Genomic DNA, 22,118 nt, shown 5'->3' on the forward strand with positions numbered 1-22,118 from the left:
AAGATGGGAGTGTTTTCTCTCACTCTGCACGGAGACTTTATCTGAGCCGAAGATAAGATGCCTGACTAAAAACGTCTTAGTGTGCACTTAAAATACTCCTCGTGCCCAGTTTATCAGGAACAAACAAAACACTTTGGAATTAACAAATGACGGTGAGGAACAAGTAGAGAAACCTCTAGAGGGACAAATAAAAGGTGTCAGGGAGCAGAAAGTCCTCGTCTCTCTGCTGTTGTGTTCTTTGAGGATATGATTAATGATGACACAGTCATACATGCTATGGGGCAGTAATCCACAGCTGGAGTAATCTGCTTCTGGGTCCAAAGGCAAAAATGAGTTGTAGGCCCCTGCTGACCCCTGTTCCTCCCACTCTTTGTGCATTGTATGTATCTGTTATCTCTAAATACTCACCAGGTACAGTGCACATGACAGCTTCTTTATATTTAATCCAGATCTCATGAAACCAACCAGTACCCCTGTGTTTTAGTACTTTTAATAGGCGTGTCAGTTTGTTTGTGATCATTTGATTGAATACATTTGTATTTAGGAAAATACACCATATAAGCATTATATCAATTCAAAGAATAATGCTATTAAAGATAATTTTTGACACAGGGAAAAGTACTTTATCTTTTCAGGTCATTTCGTACTTTTAATCATAACCCAGCCCGATGGACAAATTTTAATGTAGCATTAAAGTGTTTGTAATCAAAGGATAAGTCTGGTGATATTCTAGATTTGTCTTTGTATCCATCCATCCATTTTCTATGCCGCTTATCCCTTTCGGGAATCGCCTCAAATAAATAACAACCTCAAATAAACACACACACACACACACACACACACACACACACACACACACACACACACACACACACACACACACACACACACACACACACACACACACACACACACATACATAAACTCAGTGTGACTGTGTGGGTGTGGTTTCATCAGATGTGACTGAAAATGACTGAAACTGTTCATTTCTGAGGTATTTTGAAAATGTAAATAGAAGAACCGGTGGGCTTAGGGCTGAGAGCTGGACAGGGTTGGGAAATGAGAGTATTGAGAGATGTACAAACACACTGTTGGTGTGGGTCATTTCATGAGATTTGTTGAGTAATGAATATCACCAGTCTTATCCTTTCAAGCAGAGCAAACCACAGGGAGAGCAAGTGAGAGTTGAAGGGCTGCAGGGGGAGACACATTAGACGACTGTGTGAAGTGAAAGGGACAGGTGCATGCTGGTCTTCTGAAAACAACAGGAAGTTAGTTATTGTGGTTTGGCTGCTGATTTGGCCGCTCACCAACATGGTCAGCAGTTGCAGCTGCAGCAGTGGCTGTGACACACAGCTCATGGGGGCAGTTAAGATACTTTAAAACCTTAGCACCAGACTGGCAAAGAATAGTTATAGTGTAGTGACAGAAGGGACAAAATTCATATGGAATTAAAGTTAAACAGACTTACTTTGTGTACTGATTGTACTGATTTAAACCAGTGCATGTTTGAGGTGTCCTGTGTGTGTGTGTGTGTGTGTGTGTGTGTGTGTGTGTGTGTGTGTGTGTGTGTGTGTGTGTGTGTAGGTGTGTGTGTATGCGTGTGTGTGTGTGTGTGTGTGTGTGTGTGTGTGTGTGTGTGTGTGTGTGTGTGTGTGTGTGTGTGTGTGTGTGTGCGTGAGACTTTTGAATGTACCTGTAAAGCCCACCAGGCACTCACACTCGTAGTGATCCTTCTCATTGATGCAGGTGGCATTGTTCTCACAGGGTCGTGAAGCACACTCGTTGATGTCGATTTCACAGTTAAAGCCCTGAAAACCAGGGACGCAGAAGCAGTGGAACTCTGCCACTCCATCTATGCAGATAGCTCCATTCTGACAGGGCTCTGATGAACACTCATTCACATCTTCCTCACAGGTTGTGCCCTCAAACCCTCGTGCACAGTGGCATTCAAAGCCCTCTGGACGTAATACACAAGTCCCATTGTTCCTACAGGGATCATCGATGCAGTCAGTCACATGTGTCCTGCAGTCCAATCCTCCATACCCAGCAGGGCATCTGCAGAAGTATCCATTCATCTGGTCCACACACAGAGAGCGGGGTTCAGAGCACGGGTTGCTCTGACATTCGTCCACCTCCTCTGTACAGTTATCACCTGTTAGTCCATCAGGGCAGATGCAGTGGTATTCTGTGGTGCCAGGGCTGCTGGTGCAGTTTTCACACGGAGCAAATGAGCAGGCGTCATAGAGCTCGTCGCAGTTTTTGCCCATGTATCGGATCCCCTCTCTGGCACAGATACAGGCATAATCATCCATGGTGTCCACACAAGAAGCTCCATTGTGGCAAGGTGCCGACAAACATTTGTCTGATGTGGCTGTGCAGAGGATTCCTGGAAAGCAAAGGAAATGTTATGCTGATGATTAATCAATGCATGTTAATAACAAATCTGCTATGCTACAGAGAAATGGTTCCAAACCTAGGGGACAGCATGTGTCAAAGTGCAAATTCAGAGAAACCTCAACAAAAAAATAACACACATTTTGTCCGATTTTGCTGTTTTTAGTTTGGCTGTGTATTGTATATGTATCACTGACATGTCATCAAAACCAACACGTGCATCAGGATCAGAACTTTAAACAGCGCCGGGCCCTCTATGGAATCACATGACGTGCAGAAAGGGTCTCAGGTTTCTGAACAAAGATGGTTCAAATCTGTTCTTGTGAAAAAATAAAATAAAGTATACTCAATTTCAAATAATTTGACAATTTCAGCAATGTTGTTTATTGTTTATTTTGTATTTAGTTTTAGTACAGATTCTGTACAGGCATTAATTCATTCCATCCACTTATCCTCAATGACTTGTCTTTCAGTATTACATAATATCTAAGAATAATTTGGCATTGTCAGTAATTTACCGCACCACCCTGAACTACAACCTACAGCTGGTCTGGACTGTTGTGGGACCACAGACTGCACACGTCATGAGACTTGTTACATGTCAGGTGGTCATATGATTAACAGCGTGCTACTGGGACACAATGTTTCCAATTAGCAGCAACAAACAAGTAGATGACCTGAAATGACCAAGTGTCATTAAAATAGGCCACCTGCTTTTAAACCTGTTACACTTATTCATTGTGACATTTCCTCTAATCTGATCTCACTGCATTTGAAAAGACAGACTGTGTGGGAGAGTCCTGGCACCGACTTCCAGATGCAGAGGTGTTAAATCCTCACATATACTGTACACCTAAACCCTCCCACACATGTCCCAGTGTCTGCCTTGCTCTCGGCATAAACTCTTGACTCATGCCCTTTCAGCCTTTCTTTTGACTTGAAATGATTTGATAATGATCTTTAAAAAATTATTTCTCGTGTCCAAAACATTCCCTGAACTTAAAGACTGGACGTGCTACTCTGATTTTGGATTTATCTGCTAATGCTGAGAAAACTTATTCATTCTCAGAGAGATTGATTGGGATTTCATGTCTTTGATTTAAACATCCTCCATGAACACAGAAACGATCGGAAGTAAGTGCAAACCTTACATGAAGTGAGCTTCAGGTCACTGGGACTTGTTTTACTCCACATATAATATTGTATTTTATAAGATTAAAATGTTTGGTATAATAAAAACTCTATTCATTGTCAACCTACTTATTTTATTGTATCTTTTATTGTGAATATTTCCCCTGCAGTCCTCAACAGTAAGCCTGCATTAAAATAAGTAAGCAAATTCATTATCTTTATACTTTCCAAACATAGAGCGACAGGTTTCCTTTGACAATTTTCAGGAATGTTTTGATAATATCTGTGGAGAAGCATGTCAGTGAGGATCTGTTTGCAGAAGCACTGGACAGGTGGTAGGCAGACTCTCCTCATCTATAGCACCAGCAAAAATGTTTAAGTTCGGGTACAGTTTTTACCCAACAGCAGAACTATAGAGCGAAGTTTAACCCTGTATGTGTCTGTGCCTCCTCACCCTATCTGGGCCAAAGATCTGTCTGTGGCCTCTAAGGGCCCCTTGTGGGATTTTTAGTCTTGTTTCACAAAGACGCATGAGGCACAAGTTTCACTGTTAGTGAACACTAGGTCAGCCCAACAGGCAATTGCTTTTTTCTTTTTTTACATAAATAATTGTGTTTCTTGTCTCAATTAGCATGTAGCCAGTGTAAATAATGACTGCATTGTGCATTATCCTCCATGAATAGCTATGCTCTCAGTTTGTGGGGCTGTTCCATATGTCAATTTACAAAGTGGATGTGAATGGAGGGGTGGGGGCTTTGGGGTAGTTTAGTGAGGATTTACAATACATACGCTGTCTGCCCTGATCATCCAATGCCATGAGGTCTCTGTGGAATCAGTCCACATTCCTTTTGCTGGACCAATCTCAACTCCCTGTCCAAAATACCCCATCCACCACTCCCAGCCTCCCAGCCCCCAACACTTTGATCAGTGTCCCGTATCCAAATTCTCACTGAAGTGAAAGATATTAACTGTGAAGGGAGTTATGGAGGGGAAGAAAGGGGAGGCAGAGAGAGATAAAATATTTAATGAGATGAATTAGTAGTGAGAAAGATGGCCACTCATGTATTATTTGTTGCAAAAGTCTGCCATCATTGGGCTTTTTCCATAACCAAGACAGAAATAAAAACAGAAGATTATGCACATTTTGACTTTTTTTTCTTCTCCTTGACCCCTTTAGAAGGCCATGAATCTGTTTGACACCACTGTATCTCGATAAAATGAGCTCAGAATGTGAGTGAAGACATATTAATACAAACATTAATCAGGACTTTGAACTCGCCTTACAGGATTGTAGTGAACACCCGATGAGGGACAACCATAGTCAAGTCAAGTCAAGACAAAGTTCGTTCAAAACCTTCTATATTCATTCCCAAGATCAAGCCTTAAAGCCTCAGTTATGCTCTACACCAAAGATTATTCACAACATAGAGTGCTGCATTAACATACTCATTTCTGCTACAGGTACAGCACTTCTGGTCATATCTATTTTATGTGGTGTTTTGTTTACCACACAGAGTTTTGAAGTAGGTGGTGCTCTACTGGAAAAAGATGGTGTCACATATTTACAGTGGTATGACAAAGTTAATGAAATAGTTAAATGAGTAGAACATGGACTGATCTCCAAAAGGCATAAAGTTAAAGATGAAACATTCTCTTCAACATTTTAAGCAAGATTATTTTTGTTCTGTAAGATCTCTGACCTTAATTCCTCTGACAGTAGCTAGTTTAATGATATGGCTTGTTCACCATTATCATTAAGAAGAATAAAGCTTTTTAAATACTGTGACTCCCCAAACCTTATTCCAGCAGTCAGCAGCCGTGGGCTCCTCTAGGCAGCTGCAAAGCATACCCACAAAGCAAAAGAACTCCATAAGAAGCTTGCAAAGCATTTTCAGGGGGCTGCTTCCTCGGTTTCTAATATAAGCAATGGCAGTTGTCTGCTCATGTCGCCAGCACTGTCATCCATCCATTTTCTATGCTGCTTATCCCTTTCGGGGTCGCGGGGGGGCCGGAGCCTATCTCGGCTGTCAACGGGCGGTCGCCAGCCGATCGCAGGGCACATACACACACCATTCACACTCACACTCACACCTAGGGGCAATTTAGAGTCACCAATTAACCTAATGAGCATGTTTTTGGTCTGTGGGAGGAAGCCGGAGTATCCGGAGAGAACCCACGCATGCACGGGAAGAACATGCAAACTTCACACACACACAGAAAGGCCCAAACCGGGAATCGAACCTATGACCTTCTTGCTGTGAGGCACGCGCACTACCTGCTGCGCCACCGTGCAGCCGCCAGCACTGTCAATCTGATCAAATCACACCCTCACATTGCTCAATGAAGCAGATTGGCTGAATTTTAGTTTGATGGTTTTAGTCAGAAAGGAGCAGGTCACAGCTACTTCAAGAATAAGTCTGATATTCTCCATTTCTGCTCTTGTCAACAAATCCTATGACAAACAAACCATAGCGCCATAGAGCTCCAGTGTGATCTTAAAGCGAGCCACAGTGAGCCACACTGGGTGACATGGACATCAAAAGTGGATCGATCTGCTGCTGAAAATAGTTTCCAACAAAGGTATTATTTCCTCCTGTTTAAGTAATGTTTGTTTAAAAATATATATATATTTTTGGGCTGTGTTTTCAAACTTTAAGACTTGGAGATGAGAATCAGAGTACAAATATATGTCCTAAAATGTTGTGTGATGGACTAACACGTGTTTGGTTTGGATCTTTTCATGGAATTTGTGGCCATAAGAAAAATACAGAACAATGCCAGCTTTATCCTGCAATGTGGCAAAATGAAACAAAAACATACAGAGCTGTATGCTGTAATAGGTAAAACAATTGTCAAAGATTATGATTAGATTAGAATAGATTAGATTGTTGTCTCAGGCTCAAATACTAAAGTATAATAAGCATGCCATCAAAATGCATATGCAGCTGTTTCAGTGCTTAGATCACGCACTGCTTTGATCATAGGCAAGCTCTCCTCAATTCTGGTCCAGAGCTGCTAACAGCTATAGACATCTGAAGCCCACAAGACCATCTTCTCAAAGGATTACGATGCTTACCTCAACAGTTGATGGACTTGTGGACAACATGGAGTTGTTCCCAGTGACGAGCACACAGTTATCACAAGAGTTACAAGAGTTATTAGAGTTTCTACATACTGCACTCATGATGGGATGAGATGACAGTGGACTGCAGGAGAAGCCCCCCAACACTGCCCCCCACCACCATACTCAACAGCACTGTGTCTGCTGTGGCAGTCTTCAGGTTTCTGGGATCCAGGACCAAAGGTGGGCATCCAACATTGAGTCCATCATCAAAAAGACCCAGCAGAGGATGCACTTCCTGCACCAGCTCAGGAAGTTCAACCTGCCTCAGGAGCTGCTGATCCAGTTCTACACTGCAATTATCAGTCTGCTCTGTGTTCATCCACCACTGTCTGGTTTGGATCAGCCACCAAACAGGACAGGAACTGACTCCAACGTACAGCCAGGACTGCAGAGACAATCACTGGTGCCAACCTGTTCACAGCTTAGGACTTATACACCTCCAGAGTCAGAAAACGGGCCGGAAACATAACTACAACCTGTTCCAACTCCAGCACTCTGTACGCCAAAAAAAACAGACAGAAGAACATTTCTTCCCACAGGCCATCACTCTGATGAAGAGTGCTTGCCCGTTACCTACAAATCATCCCGTTACCTACAATAGAGATGTTTGTGTGTGTGTGTGTGTGTGTGTGTGTGTGTGTGTGTGTGTGTGTGTGTGTGTGTGTGTGTGTGTGTGTGTGTGTGTGTATATATGTGTGTGTGTGTGTGTGTGTGTGTGTGTGTATGTATGTATGTGTGTGTGTGTGTGTGTGTGTGTGTGTGTGTGTGTGTGTGTGTGTGTGTGTGTGTGTGTACGTGTGTGTGTGTGCATTTATTTTTCACCCACTTGCATGTACATTATAGTTCTATATTTAGTTTTACCTATCTTTGTTCAACTACTTTTCCTGTAAATTGCCCTCTGTGTAAGTGCATTGAGAGCAACTTAAAAACCAGAGTAAAATTCCTTGTATGTGTTCACATACTTGGCCAATAAAGCTGATTTCAGTTCTGATAATCTCTCCAGTAGACATCATGTGATATTATCAAAGTGACTGAATTCTTTTCTGGAAATAAACTGAAGCAGTGATTGATATCTACATTGCACATATGAGTATAACTACGTATTTACACACTGACTCTTTTTCTCTCACTGTAACAACATACCAACTTATGTAGTAACAAAAATAATGCAACACTTATGGATGCCAATCGCATTCAACAAAAGAAGAGGCAGCAACTGTCATTTCTTGTCAACACATTTGACCCAGTGCTGTAAGACATGTCCAAAAAACAACAGATATGTAGCAGCTACTGTACTTTGGCGTTCCACCATCTACAAAGAAATGTCCAACATCAAACAAGTTAGTCAAGCTGAAGAGTGCAGCCGTGCCCTTACTAAATGGCAGAACAAAATGAATGTCTTCCTATGCTGAGGTTTTGCTTTATTGAAGCAGTTACTCGGAATCGGTGTGTACATATGCTAAAACGATGTCGGACTCCGTAGTTTTCTCTGGACCCCTGCCAAATCTGACCAGTGATGATATGTTTAGCCGCATGTCATCGTTCAATCGCTGGCTGTCGAGGTGGTGTCCAGCAAACGGTGTGGGCTTCATTGATAATTGGCAGACTTTCTGGGGAAGACCTGGTCTGATTAGGAGAGACGGCATCCATCCCACTTTGGAGGGAGCAGCTCTCATCTCTAGAAATCTGACCAATTTTATTTATGAACCTCACCCCTGACAACTCAGAGTTGAGACCAGGAGGCAGAGCTGCAGTCCTACATGCTTCTCTGCGCCTCCATTAGAGCAGTTACCCACCCAACACTCCATAGAGACTGTGTCTGCCCCCCAACCACGTAAACTAAGTAAACCAAAAGTACAGAGAAGAGGAGTTAAACATAAGAATCTAATTAAAATTAGAACAACCTCTGCAATAGTACAACAAGATAGGAGAATTAAATGTGGACTCCTTAACATCAGATCTCTGTCCTCTAAAGCTGCTGTAGTAAATGAGTTAATATCAGACCATAATGTTGATTTATTTTGTCTGACTGAAACCTGGCTGTGTCCTGAAGAGTATGTGAGCCAAAATGAAGCTACTCCTCCGAGCCATATTAATACTCACATTCCTCGAGGCAGCAGCAGAGGAGGTGAAGTTGCAGCCATTTTTGACTCAAGCCTTTTGATCAACCCTAAACCTAAACTCGACTATAACTCATTTGAAAGCCTTGTTCTCACTCTTTCTCATGAGAAATGGAAAACAGTGCAGCCACTTTTATTTGTTGTAGTATACCGCTCTCCTGGTCCCCACTCCGAATTTATAGCTGAGTTCTCCGAGTTTCTATCAAGTTTAGTTCTTGAAGCAGATAAAGTAATTATTGTAGATGACTTTAATGTACATGTCGACGTTGATAATGACAGCCTTAGCACCGCGTTTATCTCAGTATTAGACTCAGTTGGCTTCCGCCAGAATGTACATGAACCGACTCACTGTTTTAACCACACCCTCGACCTTGTTCTGACATATGGCATTTAAATCGAAGACTTAATAGTCTCCTCACAGAATCCTCTTTTATCAGACCATCATTTAATAACTTTCAAATTCATATTACCAGACTACCAGCCAGTAGGCAAAAATTCATATACCAGACTCCTGTCTGATAGCGCTGTAGCTAAATTTAAGGATATGATCCCATCAGTATTTAATTCAATGCCATGTCTCAATACAACAGAGGAGTCTTATGCTAACGTTAGTCCCTCCCAGATTGACTTCCTGGTTGATAGTGCTATAGGATCGTTGCGTATGACACTTGACTCTGTTGCTCCCCTAAAAAAGAAGATAATTAAACAGAGGAGGTTAGCTCCATGGTATACTCCTCAAACCCGCAAATTAAAGCAAACTTCACGGAAAATAGAAAGGAAATGGCGTTCTACCAATTTGGAAGAATTTCGGTCCGCCTGGCAAGACAGTCTTAAAATATACAGGAAAGCCCTCTGCAGTGCCAGGGCAGCCTATTACTCTGCACTAATAGAGGAAAATAAGAATAATCCCAGGTTTCTCTTCAGCACTGTAGCCAGGCTGACAGAGAGCCATAATTCTGTTGAGCCATGTATTCCTTTAGCTCTGAACAGTAATGACTTCATGAGCTTCTTTAATGATAAAATTCTAACTATTAGAGACAGAATTCATCGGCTCCTGCCGTCAACAGGTACTGTTTGGTCTTCAAACGCAGAAATAGTAGAAACTGTTACTCAGTCTGTCGCAGTTTTAGACTGTTTTACTCCTGTTGACCTTCACCAACTAATTTCAATAATTTCATCATCAAAATCATCTACCTGTATTTTAGATCCTATCCCGACTAAGCTGTTTAAAGAAGTATTACCTCTAATTGACTCTTCAGTTTTAGACATGATCAATCTCTCTTTATCAACAGGCTACGTACCACAGTCCTTTAAAGTAGCTGTGATAAAACCGCTACTGAAAAAGCCTACTCTTGATCCAGTGCATCATAGCACAGAGACAGCACTGGTTAAAGTTACAAATGACCTTCTAATTGCATCTGATAAAGGATTTGTCTCTGTACTAGTCTTACTGGATCTTAGTGCTGCATTTGACACCAATGACCATGGCATCCCATTGCAGACACTGGAACATTTCATTGGCATTAAGGGAACTGCGCTAGCGGTTTAAATCCTACTTGTCAGATCGCTCTCAGTTTGTACGCGTTAATGACGACTCCTCTGTGCTCACTAAAGTCAGCTATGGAGTTCCGCAGGGTTCTGTGCTTGGACCAATTCTATTCACCTTATATATGCTTCCTTTAGGTAAGATTATCAGGAAGCACTCAATAAATTTTCATTGCTATGCAGATGATACCCAGCTATATTTATCAATGAAACCGGAAGAAACCAGTCAGTTAACTAGACTACAAGCATGTCTTCATGACATAAAGACCTGGATGACCTGCAATTTTCTGATGCTAAACTCGGACAAAACTGAAGTTATAGTAGTAGGCCCTAAACATCTTAGAAAGTCACTTTCTGATGACATAGCAGTTATGGATGGCATTGCGCTGGCCTCCAGCACCACTGTAAAGAATCTGGGAGTTATCTTTGACCAAGACATGTCCTTTCACTCCCATGTAAAACAAATTTCAAGGACTGCCTTTTTTCACCTACGTAATATCGCAAAAATCAGGCATATTTTGTCTCAAAATGATGCAGAAAAACTAGTCCATGCATTCGTAACTTCCAGGCTGGATTATTGCAATTCTTTACTATCAGGCTGCCCAAATTCGTTGCTGAATATTCTCCAGTTGCTCCAGAACGCTGCAGCACGTGTTCTGACAAAAACCAGGAAGCGAGATCATATTTCTCCAATACTCGCCACTCTGCACTGGCTCCCTCTAAAGTTTAGAATAGAGTTTAAAATTCTCCTCCTTACTTACAAAGCCATAAATGGCCAGGCACCTTCTTATCTTAAAGAGCTCATAGTACCTTATTGCCCTACTCGAACACTGCGTTCCCAGAATGCAGGTCTACTTATGGTTCCTAAAGTCTCAAAAAGCAGAACAGGAGTCAGAGCATTTCGCTATCAAGCTCCTCTCCTGTGGAACCATCTTCCAGTCTTTGTCCAGGAGGCAGACACTGTCTCTACATTTAAGAGTAGGCTTAAAACTTTCCTTTTTGATAAAGCTTATAGTTAGGGCTGGCTCAGGCTTGTCCTGGACCAGCCCCTAGTTATGCTGCTATAGGATTAGACTGTCGGGGGACATCCAAAGATACACCGAGCTCCTCTGTCCTTCTGTCCCTCTCCATCCGCACGCTCTCATGTCCTACCACGGCGTGTTACTAACTTAGCTCCTTCCCCGGAGTCTCTGTGCTTTGTCGTCTTGCAGGTTCCCATGGACAGTGGCTGAATCTGGATTGTGGATTTCAGCTGCGTCTCCTGCCTTGGCCCTGCCTGACATCCACTGCAACTGCTACTGCTGTTATTACATCCACTGTCACTGTTACTGTGACTGCATGTCTGTCTCTCTGTCTCTGTCTCTCTCTCTCTCTCTCTCTGACTGCATTTCTGTCTGTCTGTCTGTCTGTCTGTCTGTCTGTCTGTCTGTCTGTCTGTCTGTCTGTCTGTCTGTCTGTCTGTCTGTCTGTCTGTCTGTCCCTCTCTTGCTCTTCCTCTCTCACCCAACCGGTCGAGGCAGATGGCCGCCCACCCAGAGTCTGGTTCTGCTCGAGGTTTCTGCCTGTTAAAAGGAAGTTTTTCCTCGCCACTGTCGCCAAGTGCTTGCTCATGGGGGAATTGTTGGTTTCTTTGTAGATAAAAGAGCTTGGTCTGTACCAGCTCTATATGGAAAGTGTCCTGAAACAACTTCTGTTGTGATTTGGCGCTATACAAATAAAATTGAATTGAATTGAATAGTGAATGTCAGAGGGCCGTATTGTACAGAGCATTGCACAGTGGGGAGTTAAAGGTAAAGTTGCAGTCTGCTGAATTTGGGGGGCTGCTCTGATCAGGACATCACAAACACCACCTTGCTGACAAACTGGATGCACTTAAAGCCAGCAGTAAAACGCTGGGCAAATAATAAATACAAGCAATCCAGATTGTTACTCCAACATCAAGAAGGTGGTTTAAATGTCTCTTCCACTGCCTTTGAGCAGTGCAGCATGTGGGGGGGGAATCTCAAATCTGAACATAAAACCAAGTACAGATCTCATCCTTCATATATTCATCTCTCAGCCCTGATGCACAGTCACCTGTCAAACATGACCACAGAGACATGTGACCCAAAGCATCTATATGCAGGAAGCTGAGGTGGAGGACAGTGAGGGAGACACCAATGAGGACAGCGAAGATTTATATAGGCAGTTCTACAACGATGCCCCAATGTCACCCTTTTGAAGCAGAAGGTTGTTGTCATTACCAATTCTGGTTGATGTGTGCTCTCCCCTTAGTTTGAACTGTAGATACTAATTGTGTTTGAACTTCACAGATTAAAATGGGCTGCAGGAGAGTGTTAGCCACCTGTAGACTAGAGGAGTCCCAGGTGGCTGTCAAGGTTTCAAGATTAGTTTCAAGTCTCCTTAATGTAAGAAGGAAACCAGGATAAATAGTGATGAGATGATCCTTTGCTTGCTTCGTAAGAAACTTAAACTGCTGTGAGGTTAAAGATGGGCAGAGAAACATTGTCCAGTCATATGTCGTCAAGGGACAAGAGTATTTAGGCCTGATGTCAGCGAGTCAGTCAGTGTGAGTGATCTCTGTATTAAATTATTTCATGGGGTACTGGTGATTTGTCAGTGCCTGAGAAGCTTATTAGGCTTGGTAATAGGTTCAGGAAGGAAGTGTGAATATGTGGAAGCTGATATGCTTGATTTAACAGACACCTGTCCATGAGAAAGTTCTGATCATCGTGTTTCATTTATGCTTGTGCTTTTGCTTGTGATTTCTTATGCAGTGTACCTCAAGAGTCCATTCTTGTTCACCTCCTTTTTTTCTGCAAATATCCCAACCATTGGCCATGCAATTCACTGTTTAAACAATATATTTTAATCCTTGTTACGACAATGATCTTTCATTCTAACTCTATCATTAGCCAAGAATGCCAAGACAATTCAACCAAACCCTGGATCACATTTAATGACAACGTTGTTTCAGCTTTCACTTTCAGCAATATACAGTATGTGTGTGGAAACTACAGTATGTTAAGGTCAGGGTAAGTCTAACCAAAAAGGTTAGCACAAAACACTTGGTAAAGGCTAGGGACATACAATAGTGAAAAATAACTAAGTATATTTAAGTACTGTATTTTCTACTTGTACTACATCTCAGAGGCAAATATTGCACTTTTACTCCACAAAATTGGTCTGATAGCTTTAGTTACTAGTTTCTTTTCAGATTGCAGTTTTTCATGGCCTTTCTGTCCAGAGAAAACCATGTATCTCCAGATCTGATGATTTGAATTGTTCTGATAAATTGAAGGATGAAGTGAAGACTGGTCTGTACCAGCTCTATATGGAAAGTGTCCTGAGACAACTTCTGTTGTGATTTGGCGTTATACAAATAAAATTGAATTGAATTGAATTGAATTGAAGTGATCCTTTGTGGGTTGAGAAAATTCCCCTCATTCTTAAGCTAAATGAATTGTTTAAAAAGCTTTGTGGATTAGTTGGAAAATCGTCACAAAGCTGAAAACAGGCTTATGAAAAGTTGACTTTTGAGAGGTATGTAGTTCTCACAGTTTGCACTGTTCTGCAAACCATCTAAACAGTGCTGATAACCAAGAGAATGGAAAGAATCAGAGATTCCAAAATGGGGGAAGCCAACATATTAGCTGCCCTGCACCACCCAACCACAACCAATGGTAAATAATGCACTTCCAAGTAGTGATTATGTCACTAAGCTTCAAGAACCACCTATTTTGGGACAAGGTGCAAATGAATTTCACTGTACTAGATCCTGGAGTAACATGAGATTCCAACTTTCCAAACCAGTGCATTTAACACATACAATTTTTTACCCTGACATTTCCTAAAATAAAAATTTTATATGATATTAATTGAACATTTTCTTCCTTTGTGTGTGATCTTGTCTGTCACTTTTCGTTTTCTCATTTTTGCGTCTCTGTCAGTGCATTGGTTTTCATTGTGCATACCCTCCCCCTCTCTTTTGACCCCTATCTCCACCACCTTCTCCTCATCCACCCCCCACCTCTACTCTTCATCCTACTTTCCCTCCCCCTCTTTCACCGAAGCAGGTTTGATGGCCTCCCTGACCTCCAGAGCCTTTCCATGTTGTAATCCCTCTGGTCCCTTTGGGTCAATCCCCTTGCTCCACTAATCTCCTGGTGGCAGGATACCTGCACAGATTATAGTTTGAAGCCTCCACCCTTAGTATGTGTGTACTTTTGTCACCTACTCTGTCACCTATTGCCTCTCACATACTCTTCTTCTGTCACTTTGACGTCACATTTCACCAACTTCCCCTACTCAAACCCTCATGAAATGTGCCACACTTGCCAGGATTCCCAGGATTTGTTAACAGACATTCAAGTTGGTACTACAGTTGCAATCTAATACTTCACAGTCTTAAACAATGTATTTCACCTACAGTATTTCATGTTGATTCACAAATCCTTATGCAAAACTACGTGTGCTGGAGCAGCTGATATATATTGCTGATATAAATTAGTTTGTGATTCTATTGCTCATATAAAACTGTGGCTCAAAAGTTCATTTAAAGTACCAGTATTTAAGTGATTTAATGAACACGACTTGCACAATTTGTTCCCCAGCTTGATTTTTGATTGAACTTGTTGATTTTCACATCCCACTCATACTTCCCAAAGTGCAGTTTTCATACAGTATTCAGTATCCAAGTAAAGTATTCATTTGTATTATAATCATTACATTCTTGAATATAAACAGCATTCTTCAAACTAGTTATAGCATTGTAATCAAAGGTGTGACATAAGTAGAGTTCCCAAACTATTATAATTTAAACTGTATTCTTATTTATCTTTTCATCCCTCTAGCTTTGGAGACCCCACCCCAAATCTAAAGCAGATAACTAGGCACTAAACTAATGTGTTGTAGGCTACATATGCAGTCACCTGCACGCAAACTATACCCAGTAAATGAAGTGCTAAAATCAGAGGTGCTGGAAGTACTCAGATCTTTTATTTAAGTAGCAAAACCACACTGTAGAAATACACTCTTACAAGCAAACGTCCTGCATAAAGATTTTTACTGCAGTAACAGTGCCAAAGTATTAGCACTGACATATGCTTAAAGTAACACAAGCAAAAGTGTTCATTTTGCAGTGGGATGGAAGTGTCATCAGTGTTGTGCAAGTTGCTGAAAATGACCAACTTGTTACAATTAAGAGTTACTTCCCTCAAAAGTAACTGAATGACCTATTCCTGCATATAAAAGTAAGAAGTTAGAGGTAAAGTATCTTTTGTGTTACTTTTACAATACTCAATATACACATAGCTATATTACTTTATTGTTTCTTATTCTTATTGTTAAAACCATTGGACTTACAGTAACATGTGACTTTGTAGTGCATTGCTCCCAACAGTATAACATAGCAGAAACGATAAATTGTCAAGTAAGGCACAAGTAATTTGTACTTCAGTACAATACTTGAGTGTAAACGTGCTTAGCTACTTTCCATCACTGCCTAAATGAAGTACTGGGATGGACCAGTCAGAATAATGGTTAAGTAATGAATGAATAGATTTGTGACAGGTACCTGACTGCAGACTGCTTACAAGCTGTAATGGGAACTGATGTACAATTGATTGTCCAAATATAGAGCAATGGCTTGATATTGTTCACATTCACACATGCACACACACAGAAGCGAGCCATACACAACACAATGACCTGTCCACCATTCAAGGTAATCCACAGAACACACACACAAGGTTGATCCTGGCTGTTCAGACACCTGCACCTTCCAGACATGACACATAGGACAATGACCGCCAGAGGGACAGACGTCTCATTCACCTGACACAGCTCCAGTTAATACAGTCACACCTGGAGCTCCCTGGTATCTGAGTATTAAAGATGCAGGTCATATCTGTCTGCCTCTCTCCCATCAGATGTCCCCAAAAGTTCACAGCTCAGCTTTCACATACCCTATCACATGGACACACATGCAGAACAACCTTCCTCTTCCACAGTTACGCACACATACAAACAGAGCAATCTGTCTGTCAGACACGTCCCCACTCTCAATGATATCATCCTCTAATCTGTAATAATCCGTCAGATGTCTCCGACCTCCCTCTCTGACAGATTTATGCCTAATCTATTTTTTTATTTTCTGAAAATAAAATGAAATGACAAGTGTGACATGTTTCTAAACAGACTGCAGGCAGAGCATCTCTACAGTCTGCTGTAATTCAAGAATCACAGGGTTCCACAGGTACAAGCATGGACTGCTGCATTCAGGTGCTGAAGGTCATTATGGACACATGCAAGGTTTTACTTTCATTTGTCTAAAACAAAGTTCCACTTTTGTACAGTCTGATCATACCAAACAAAATGTTGCTTTTTGTGTAATTGTATACCTGCTAATACTAATACTGCTGATTATTTTAGCATCACACTTGGACGTAATTGGAATTTTGAAGATGAAACAATCCAAAAATAAAAAGTGTTTGTGCTTTCATTATAGATAACCTTTTCCTTCATTTTTTTTCTCTTGTCCTCGCCTTCATCTTCTCTTCATTTAGACTAGTTTCATCTTTTAAAACCTTAATAATTGCAATGATTTGGGTTTTTAAAAAAGTCACTTTTACACGGGTAACTCTAGTGAACCCAAGACAAGAACCAGCCTCACAGTATTTTTTTGACTTTGAATGATGACAATCACCTGCTTTGCTCTCTTTCTCTGTCAAATGTCAGTCCAAACATGCTGTACTTCACATGATTTGTTTGTAGTCTGAAGCTTGCTAACCTGATAACTTTATAGCTTTGTTAGTAAGAGAGCATTCTTGTGTTGTTTCAGATTCATTAGACTTCCACTCCACATTTTTCTCCCAGTCACATGCCCCAATGCCTCTACACCCCTCAAACTGATCCATCGCACAATCTGAGAACTCTGAAAAAGTCATTCTACAAACAACTAAGAACTGCTGCTGTTTTGACCGTATTAAGCTACTGGGTGTATAGTGAAACTATATAAATGACAATATAGTAAAAGTTGCAATAACTTAGAATATAACTAATGAGTATATATCTTATAGGATAAGTTATAATTATTGACAAATACTATGCATTGACAAATAAAAATGTGCTTGTAGCTGAATGCAACTGTATATAGTGTGTTATAAACCATTTACTAAATGTTTGTAATGGCCATAAAGGCTAAACAGTAGAACATAAAGGTTTAACAGTTGTGTTTTGACTTGCTCTTATCTAAAAGCACAACAGCAAGAAAGAAAAGACAGCAGATGATGCCACTATCTAGGAAAATAAAATAAATATAATACAATGTGTTTTGTAATGTCTTAACTGTTTCTCACTGATGCAATGTTCAATCAGTGAGCATAATGTTCTTTACATCACATTAAATTAAAAAGAGTCCATGTTTTGATACAATTCAGAGAGTTCATAGCTCAGAGTCATTTAGCAAGGCTGCTGCCTGATGCAAACATACATTTCCAAACTAAAATTGAAACTTTCTGGACGATATGTGACCTCATTCTGTGCCTCCATTCATGCTCAAACAGATATGAATGAGTCGTGTCAAATCTAACAAAAAAGGCTAATAAAAAACACAACACAACTTCTATCATTACCAATCCAATCATACACCAGCTACTTACGGTTCAGAATCCAGTAAAGATATTTGTCAACAAAACATCCAACAGCATCAGAAATTAATTACACTCCAAATGCCCATGGCTTCTCAGCATTGTCAAAAAACTAGCCAGTCTCCTCATCTTTGTTATAAGTGACAAAGGGAGAACCACTCCCAACTGGTCTCCATCTATTAGAGTCTCCTAAGACTGTGGGAGGACAAACTGGCTCAATGGGCACCTCCAAAGACCCACTTGTGCACCATTCATGGAGCAGCATCTCTGAGAGCACTGATGACATTCCTGAGTCCTGCTCCTGTTAACTGTTAGATCAAGGAAAGTGACAGAGTGGGTATTTATGTCCTTGTAATAAGTCTTTCCTTGTAACCTGTTGTTTTCACAGATGAAGGATTAAACACTAATTTCAGACAACGAACACACATAGAATCTCTCTTTGGATTTACACGCAGACGTGATCATCCAAAAGGAATACTTCACACTGTTTAACACAGGAAAAAATACAACGCAACTGTTACTCACCCCATTTGAACATCATCATCGTCAGCAGCACTGTCTTTAGATTCAGGTGAATTCTTCCCAATTCCATGGTAAAACTGCTGACCTGGGTCTCTACAAGACCACGAGGTAAATGTGGAAAAAAAAACAAGTGAGAGGTCCTAAAGTACTGACATGCTGCTGTGTGGCAGAGACGCTCCTCACTGAGTTGCTGTTGTCCTGTGTTTAGAGGCTGGCATGCTACACACTGGCCATGCTTGGCTTCTAATGAGTGCTGTGCTGGACTCAAACAGACAGCCCTCCCTGCTCTGGACTTTCAGAGTGTAATCAGCCATGAGAGCAGGAAGACAACAGGAAAACATGAGCTGGATTAACACCTGCTAATACCGATGCCTGTCATCCCAACTCCTACTGGATGAAAGAAAGACAAGAAAGTGCAAAAGGAGAAACATAAGAGGCAAACACCATCGAAAGAGTATAATAAATGAAAAACATGTCAACTGTGTCAGGTGAGACAAAGGATTTTTTATAAATGACACTATAAATATCGTTCTGTACAGTTTTATGCTATTTAAGTTGTTAATACTTTGATTAGACTGAATAAATGACATGTTTAACTGTAACTGACACTGTTAACCCTTAGAGGGTCACACCCAGGAAAGGAAAATGTATTATTATTAATATTATTATTATTATTTACATTTGTTTCCATTTAAGAGACATATAATACACTTTTTTTGGCAAGAGCAATATGTAATATTTTTAGCAAGAATTAGTAAAACTAAAATTTCTATTGTGCCCAAATGAAAATAACCCAAAAATATGCAGGTCGGTGTCTGTAGTTGTAGACTAGAGCTGTTTATCTGTCTTTTGGTGCAACACACACACACACACACACACACACACACACACACACACACACACACACACACACCTATTTAGGTAATGTATCTTCAACGAGCCATTTCTAAACTTAGTACGTCCTGCACACTTCAGTCTTGACACAGACTTTGGGCAGAAGAAGTGATCAGAGTAAAGTGCTGTGTGTGTGTGTGTGTGTGTGTGTGTGTGTGTGTGTGTGTGTGTGTGTGTGTGTGTGTGTGTGTGTGTGTGTGCCTTGTTGCCTTTACACTGTTGTACAGTGGAGATGTTTCAGTTCAGTTATGTGATGGATGGCTGACTTAAAGGTACATAAAACACATGAAAGATACGTTACCTTTAAACTGCTTCCTGGTTGAGATATCACTGTTGAAGGATTCTATGAGTAACAGCTTTTTCACACGTTCATGTGGGTGTAGTTTCTGCCTACATGTACCCCACCTCACACCCAAAGTTCCTCTGATGAGCCTTGACAGACTAAACGTGTTGGAAAACAGATTTTTTGTGTGTGTGTTTTCAGAATGAGTGAAAAAAGAAACAATAATACAGAAAAGACAAAGCAGTCTTGCATTTCGCAGTCAAAAATATCTCCTCTGTAAAACTTCCTTCAGATTTCTAAAACCGGTTCTCAACAAACACCAGTACTGACAGATGTCCACAAACATGGAGAAAATTCTCACATACTTTAACTGAAGGTATGTTGGCTTTTTCCTAGGAACCCTAAATCCAGGGGATGGCCTCCTGTCAACCAATCAGCCTCTGGCATTGTGTGGCCTATGCAGTCCAGTGAATCCAGGCCAGGTTTTAGTCACTGGCTCATTAGTGTCTTCAGCCGCTTTAGTGACTCCTTTGTAGCATGGGGCTTAGCAGCCTGACATCCATCACTTAGCCTGTTACAGACTTGTTACCCCCCTTTACTCCCTCGGTCCTCCAAGCACCAGCTGTGCCTGACACCACATGACCTAACGGACAGATTTGCACCCATAAACTCTGAGTCACCTAACAGTAACTGGCACATCATTAGGATTATTGTGCATTGTGCATACTGAATAGGTAAACTTACAGTATGTGAATAATGTTAAACTCCAGATAGATAGATTTGTTGATGTGTTGCAGAAGCCGAAGCATAATCACAAAAGGTAAGTATGTGTAATACTGTATATCTGTGATTTTGAAGGTTTATCTGACACCAGAAGACTGCACAGCAATTTAATATGACAGGATTTTACAACTGAAAGCTATCAACAATTATTTTATTCTGTTTTAATGATGATGAGGTAAACAGTAGAATTGTAGTGTTCACGTTGGAAATGTGTGGAATGTTAGGAATGCGTGCTTGAATGTATTTGATTGGCCAATTTGAGCTGCATTGTGATTTCACACAGATTAAATTAGTTGTTCTGGACAACTGTTCTAGAGTTGTCCAGAACACATCTAAGGTCCTGAAGGTGGCGCCTAGAGGCCGCAGTGTTCATTTCAACCCACTAGATAAAAAGAAACCAAAAATAAACAAGCTAACAACACACTGGTGATTTCTGACATAGCTAAAAACATTGGTCCTCATTGTGACACTAGAGGAAGGAATATGCTCAAGAACATGCTCAAAAAATTTCATGGAAATGTGCCACTTAAATGGACAACTGTTTCATGTGCAAAGTCAACAACATGATAGTGGGGTGACACCAGAAGATGGCTCATGAGTGTCTAAACAGTTCATTTCCTGGGAGCAGAGATTGCAAAGTAAATTTAAATGGCAACCTGCCCTTTAGATTGTTTGATGGCATTGTTGGAGAAAGGGTGAGGGGTTCACATAAAGTTTTAGAAATGAATGATGAAGACCTGACATGGTCAAAGTTTGGAACTATAATCTTGAGCACTGATACTCTGCTTTTTCCAAATCCACTATTCTGCAGCTGACCTGTGTATAGTGTGATTATATGTACTGCTTTCCTTTATGTGATCATCCTCTGTGGACCATGAACATTTACAGTTAAATGTCTTGAGCTACACAAGAGCAGGTGGCGCTTTGAGTCAGTTTAAACATGCCAGGGTTAAGCAGGCAGAGAAGACTGAACAGCTGAGATTACATCTGAAGTTGAATGTCATTCTAAAGGGATATGATGGACGAATTTGAAATTGAATAATAGCACCAACTGCTGTTGTGGAGGTTGAATGACAAAGAAAAAATGATAGAAAATCCCACAGCTAATTACGAACCTCCTGATATTTTACTCCTCACATACTGGACTGACCAACACACCAACTGCCAACAGCATTTTCTGCCCAAAATTTACTTAATTAGATGCAATCAAAGTGATTCACTTGTGTGATTTATCTGTGTGTGAAGAAAATGACACTGTGATGTTGAGGCAGGCTTATCCGTTACACAGGCCTGTTGCATTGCAGGCCAGTGAAAGAGGTATATGTAAGCTTCAGCCCCACATGGCCCATCCAGTGGAGACAAGGTGGTATCTGAAGCTGACAAACAACAGACAGACATTTCCATCCAGACAAAGGCGTATTACTGAAGAACTTCCAGGTAAGTGATAAAATATTCTGTGACTCCATCAAACAAGCACACTATTGCAAACTGAGTGGCAGCTGGGTACACACTGCATTCACCAGATGTTTTTTCAGTACAGAAAGTAAAGTAAATGCAAGCTGTGAAAAAATTCAGCATGATACATGTTAAAACCCACAGAGGAATAGATTTCTGTAGCAGACCTGTTTTTCTGTCCTTGACAGCTTCCTCCTTAATCAGTCATAGATAAG

The 22,118-nt window shown here is 40.9% G+C and overlaps 1 protein-coding gene across 1 annotated transcript in view; it reads right to left on the reverse strand.

Annotated features, from left to right (window-relative positions):
- crb2a (crumbs cell polarity complex component 2a) overlaps positions 1-18,769 on the reverse strand; it is a 39,490-nt gene extending 20,721 nt beyond the window's left edge. Inside the window, exons 1-2 of the mRNA XM_070988298.1 lie at positions 18,492-18,769; positions 1,697-2,389 (exon numbers count right to left, since the gene is read on the reverse strand). Of these exons, the coding sequence (XP_070844399.1) occupies positions 1,697-2,389; positions 18,492-18,558 (760 nt within the window). The 5' untranslated portion in view covers positions 18,559-18,769. The remainder of the gene's footprint in view (positions 1-1,696; positions 2,390-18,491) is intronic.
- Positions 18,770-22,118: the final 3,349 nt, after the last annotated feature.

The sequence above is a fragment of the Chaetodon trifascialis genome, chromosome 20 (assembly GCF_039877785.1).
Source record: "Chaetodon trifascialis isolate fChaTrf1 chromosome 20, fChaTrf1.hap1, whole genome shotgun sequence".
NCBI classification, from domain to species: Eukaryota; Metazoa; Chordata; class Actinopteri; order Chaetodontiformes; family Chaetodontidae; genus Chaetodon; species Chaetodon trifascialis.